Source organism: Pseudorasbora parva, chromosome 12 (genome assembly GCF_024679245.1).
Source record: "Pseudorasbora parva isolate DD20220531a chromosome 12, ASM2467924v1, whole genome shotgun sequence".
NCBI lineage: Eukaryota > Metazoa > Chordata > Actinopteri > Cypriniformes > Gobionidae > Pseudorasbora > Pseudorasbora parva.
Genome location: NC_090183.1, coordinates 25,933,562 through 25,939,782, shown reverse-complemented (window position 1 = coordinate 25,939,782; position 6,221 = coordinate 25,933,562). Strand labels below are relative to the sequence as shown.

The 6,221-nt window shown below is 38.7% G+C and overlaps 1 protein-coding gene across 1 annotated transcript; it reads left to right on the top strand.

Annotated features, from left to right (window-relative positions):
* Positions 1 to 2,303: 2,303 nt before the first annotated feature.
* Positions 2,304 to 4,675, top strand: sox14 (SRY-box transcription factor 14). Its single transcript, XM_067458401.1, has one exon. The coding sequence runs from the start codon at positions 2,935 to 2,937 to the stop codon at positions 3,649 to 3,651; it is 717 nt and encodes a 238-aa protein (XP_067314502.1). The 5' UTR covers positions 2,304 to 2,934; the 3' UTR covers positions 3,652 to 4,675.
* The last annotated feature ends 1,546 nt before the right edge of the window (positions 4,676 to 6,221 follow it).

Sequence of the window (6,221 nt, the reverse complement as noted above, 5' to 3'; positions counted from 1 at the left end):
CACGCGTTAAAAGAATTGCAAGCGGTTCACTTTGCGCACGTGAGCGATCCATACTCCGCACGCGGAATATCTCCTCCATTATGACGAGCTCCCATTTAATGACGCGCGCGCCCCAGCATGCTTGGTTTCACAAATCTCACTTCATTTGGCGTTGAGTACATCATCTCTATGTCAAATGCTGTGTGCCCCAATAATTTCTGTTAATTCCCGTTGTAATTTCTGTTTCTATCAGGCTGGTGTTCTCCGGATTTCAAGCTGCACTGCTCTCGGCTGTGCTCTGAAATGGAGAGGGAGGCTGAGAGGCGGTGGAACGGTAAAGCTTGATGGATATCGAGCCGGCACCACTACGAAACACTCTTCATGCTCTCCAGACGCATTTACCATCAGCGCCGCATTGAGGATTTATATACACATGGGCTTTGCTTAATTAAAAAAAAAAAAAGTTTTTTTTTCTTTTCTTTTTATAAATCATTTATTAGTATTGGAAGACAGCAGCTGAACTGAATATATTTATAGATATGGCAGAGATATCCAGGATGCTGAATTTTCTTTTAAAATGAAGATTTTATTTTCATATGTAAAACGTGTCATTAATTTTCAAACGAGTAAGATGAGCAAATAATTGAGTTGATATGCCAAGAGCAGTAGAAACTAAATCAAAAAAGTAATTCAAAATTAATTATGATGACAACAAAATATTAAACTATCTTCACCTGCATGCTGCAAGGCATGGAACTGTGATCGCATATGTGAAAATCAATATACATCTGCATTAACAGTCAGCTATAAAGTGACCTTGGGAGAGCAAGACTGGGCAAATTATATATATATATATATATATATATATATATATATATATATATATATATATATATATATATATATATATATATATATATATATATATATATATATATAATTTGTGTGTGTGTGTGTGTGTGTGTGTGTGTCATAAACTATATAATATACAAATGAAGTGCATAGTCAGTTAAATAACCCTCACCGTTAGAAATACGTGTAGGCGCTACACGTGTGAATTTTTTTTTTTTAAACGCACAAACAGGCCAAATTATTAAATAAGTAAATGAATTAGTTTTTGTTTTATATTATTACCAGCGTGTTTTGTTTTAAATAACGAACGCCGTATCATGTAATACGATAGACAATGTATGTTCGCGTGCTAAATTACAGACAGATCTCTCTTCATGTCACGCTTGAAGGCCTCTCCACGAGATATCACATATCTTATACATTTCACTTAATAATTACACCCGTGCCTCTCATATATCAAGCTCCTTGCCTCAGGCTCATTAAGACCCTGATCTTTTTTAAACACTCAAATTTGCATGTTAAAGGTTTTGGTGCGCGAACCTTAACTCAAAACATAACCTTGAATTAGTAATATTTCTGTTCACACATCTGGGTAGATTTTGACCATTCTAAATTAATTCAAACGTTTATTTGTCAGATACAAAAGAGAAATTGAGAAAAAAAACAGAGGGACAATAAACAGCAGCTTTCATGTAAAATATGTTCTACTGAAAATAATTACGGTTTTACTATGACCATGCATCTAATGTTTAAAGCAATGATATTCTGAATAATTTAATAAAGCATTTAGAATTCGTGCGAATGTATCTGTTTGAAACACTAACAAACGAAACCCTAACGCATAACACAGCTAAAGGTTTTCGTCTGCGTTTGATTATTTGAGGGATGCAATGATTCTATGAGCAACTGGCATTGTTTTCAAAATGCCAAATTTGCCTGGGTATGTTACTATTCAGAAAGGGTCCATGGGCATGTTCTACACATGTGAGATTACAGCAGCAAAGCAGGTGCAAACCCCAACCCAGCCTGTCCCAGGAGAGCGTTGGACAATTGTTCTCATTTAGGAAATATTGGCCTGGGGGCAACTGCCTCAGACAACGCGCTTGTTTTCAGAGATCCTATACCGTTTTTTTTTTTTTTTTCTTTTTTTTTGGACAATTCAGTAGTTGGTAGGTAGTACGTTGTTTGTTTAGTGATTAAGCTTGCCACATGTGCTTAATGTATCATGTCTAACCAAAATAAACTAATAAGCAACAAATCTGCTGCAAAAGAAAATATGAATTAATTAGCCTATATTAATAATAAAAAGATAAAAACATATGAAGATAAACGTCAGATGGATTGTCAAAATATTTTAAATAAATAAAGATTAACTCTAAGGGCACACACAGAAGCGTGGTCGCATGAGGAAAGCGAAGTTTAAAATAAGAATTTGTCTATTCTTCAGGCATCTGTCGTCTCTGAAGGATTGACGCTGGTAGATGTCAGGTTTTATTACAAAAAGGTTGAAGGTCTGTGTTTGTAGACCTTCAACTAAATGGATTTGGGGTGGGAAGAGAGTCACCTCCTTTTCCTCCCCGATCTTTGTTTGTGTTGTAATATACATATTTTGGTAGGTATTATGTGGCTTTCTCAGAGCTGATTGGGCGCTCAGGTTGGCGCGTGAACGCCCTGCGATTATGTCAGATCGCGTGCAGAGCGAACCAGCCCAGCCTTTGAACTTCACCGCTTTTGGCTCTCATTCACGCGCTACTCCTCATTTCCCAGCCAGGTGCTTCGCAGGGCGAGAATCCTCCGAGAAAAAAAGCGTTGCAAACAGATCGCGGAAACTTGGGATCGCGCTGGATTTTGTGGCGCGTCTGGCTGTTCTTCTCTGAGCCGAACAGTGTCGTTTTGAAGAAGAGAAATCTTTCAACTTAGCGACACGCGGAAGAATTACTGGATTTTTCCTCCATTGATGCCGTTTTCATACTCCTCCTGCTCTCCAGAAGTGGCATGATCCGTGTCTGTCTGCAGGACAGGTGAATACTTTTTTTCTCTTGGTTGGTTGAAGAACTTTTTGTTGTTATTTTAATAGGGAACTTTAAACGGGCGCTTTGAAAAATGTCAAAACCGGTAGATCACATCAAGAGACCCATGAACGCCTTCATGGTCTGGTCAAGAGGCCAGAGGAGGAAAATGGCTCAAGAGAATCCAAAAATGCACAATTCCGAAATAAGCAAAAGACTCGGCGCCGAGTGGAAGCTGCTCTCTGAATCCGAGAAGCGACCGTACATCGACGAGGCCAAGAGGCTGAGGGCTCAACACATGAAAGAACACCCAGACTACAAATACAGACCCAGGCGCAAGCCCAAGAACCTCCTGAAGAAGGACAGGTACGTGTTTCCTCTGCCCTACCTGGGCGACACGGATCACCTGAAAGGACTTCCGGTCTCAGCCACGGACTCGCTCTTAGGTGCCTCGGAAAAAGCCCGTGCTTTCCTGCCACCCACGTCTGCCCCTTACTCCTTCCTCGACCCGAGCCAGTTCAGCTCCAGCGCCATCCAGAAGATGACAGAGATGCCCCACACGTTGGCCACCAGCACTTTACCTTACGCATCATCTCTGGGATACCAGAACGGCGCATTCGGGAGCCTGGGCTGCCCCAGCCAGCACACCCACACCCACCCGTCGCCCACAAACCCTGGGTACGTGGTGCCGTGTAACTGCACCGCATGGTCGGCATCGAGTTTACAGCCGCCTGTTGCCTACATACTGTTCCCAGGTATGACCAAGAGTGGGATTGACCCGTACTCATCAGCACATGCCGCTGCTATGTGACTGAGCCGCTAAAAACAGTCTCCTCGTTGAAAACTTGAATACAGCAATGCATGTACATAAGAAGAGAGGAATGATCAAGACATTTTACTGAGGCCGTGTGGACATGAACTTTTCACCATCTGCGAGAGGTTCCTTGGATCCCAGCATGGATCTTGGAATAGATGTAAGGCAGGTGCCCAGAACTGTAAGAAATGTAAATGTTCAAACGTTTATTATTATGGCTACCGGATTTGGATGCCTTTAATTTTATTTATTATGTACGATTTGATGCTATAATAATGATAATTTTGTTTGAACAGTTAATATAATTGTTATTCTCATCATCATCATCATCATCATCATCATCATCATCATATTATTATTATTATTATTATTATTATTATTATTATTATTATTATTATTATTATTATTTGAATGACTTTGATTTGCACAACTAACGTTTAGGATTCATGTTTCTTGTACAGCTGTTGTATTTACGATTCTTTTTGGCACTCTGAAATTCAAATGATACGACTATAAGGGTTTCAAAGTGAAAGATTCAGCGTTTAGATTATACGGGTTATATTGTTTATAATTATTAAACCGGCACCTAAAATTAGACAGTCTATTTAAAATATCAAATGGAGAAGAAAAAAAATCCTTATCTTTCAGTATTTTTATTTGGCCTTTTTTCTTTTTCTTTCTGTGGTTCAGTGCTAGTCACTCGTTCATTTGATTTCAGAAAGAACTTAAAGTTTGAAGCGAAGCAGTTCATGTTGTATTTTTTATCTGCGATGGTAACTTAAATTCTGTCATGTTAATGGAAAGGAAATGTATCTAAAAGGGTGATACCTCGATTCTTTGTTCATTTGTCGAGCAAAGAGATTTTGAATAAAGACAATCTGTCTTAAAAAATGCATAACCCTTGTTAAATTGTCTATTTAAACTACTAATGAATCTTGTTCTTGACTGTGCTCTTATACACTCGTGCCAAGAGGTAACAGGCATGTCGGTAGTATGGTGTACCCGAACATGCGTTTAATAAATATTTACTCTTCCTGTTATGTATTAATTTGGCACTTTTTATTTTTGCATTGCAATATAATGCATTTGGTTACCGGGCAGAGAGAACGCAGGCCTTATCTGCCAAACATAACACATAAATTAATCTTATACGCTAAATAGGTCTACAATAATTATCTTCTCTATCAGCACTGCTTAAACAGTCCAACGTTTCGGCTGTCTAATAACCATCTGGCTTTTCGGCATAGATTTGAGATGAACTCTGTCAGCGCGTGGCGTTCCCGACTGCTCTATGGGGACCGCCGGTCCAAATTAAATGGCAAAACAATTACTGTACAGGGACGCTTAGGGAAACTGAGGGCGAACATGAATTGTGTTTTACCCTGAGACCCCCAATAGGATGGAAATTGGACAGAAGAAGGGGTGGTACGAGTATCAGCCATGTCATTTAGTATTACAAAACAATTTCCAATAAAAACAAGTGAACAAAGCGTCAGGTGCTTCAAAATGTGGCCCGGTTTTCATCGAGTGGCGCCTACGAACGCTTTGTGACACATTGGAGCAGACAGCAGATGTGGAAGCTGCCAGTTTGCATTACTATCTCTATTTTTTTCCCATTGGGCTTCTTTCTTTCTTTCTTTCTTTCTTTCTTTCTTTCTTTCTTTCTTTCTTTCTTTCTTTCTTTCTTTCTTTCTTTCTTTCTTTCTTTCTTTCTTTCTTTCTTTAGGCTATATTTTGAGCTCATGTTTTTTTTTATTTATTGTAAATTACGCATGAGTTGCTGTGTTCAGGGTGTAAAACTTTCCGCATTCAGGTGTGTGTCATGTCTCTGAAATAAGGTGATCACACTTTTGGATGTGTGCATGTGTGAGAGACGTTTCACCCTTCAGGGACTTGTTCCACCTGTTCCACCGCTTAGATCGTTCCAACGTTTTGCGGACAGAAACACGATGCTGTAAGTTTCGCAAAACAAATGAACTAAGATTACATTAAAAAATATGTTTATTTACGTTGCTTATGGATTTTACTCACCCGTATAAAATCTTATGCACTGCCCAAAATGCAGGCCTATATATATTTTTTTTTAAATCAACACGATGTAAAGTAATAGGCATATTATTACAAATAATAATACGTTTAATGATAATAAAATTCATGGTATATTTGGCGTCATCAAATTTTATGTATAATGTAATTTGAAAGAAAAAAAAATCTGTGCACTTTGTTTTTAAACACCGTTTAACCTTTAATTTCATCGATATTTTCTATGAAATAATTCGACTTCTAATACGTACAGTGAGCATGTTACAACTCGTTTAGAATAATATTTCTTTCACACTAGCATAATACTAATTCAGCACAGTTGGTACAAGTTCTCCTCCTGTATTCCAAAAAAGTGTTGCTGAAACTAAAGCAGATGCGTGAACGGGGAATGGGATTCACTCAAAGGAAACAAGCTCGCAGAACAATTGGGTTTGGGCTGCAAACAGAGGATTGGAATTGGCCTGTACTTTTGTCTATTGTCGCAGGGATGGGGAATGGGATTTGCACACCGAGGTGTAATAGCA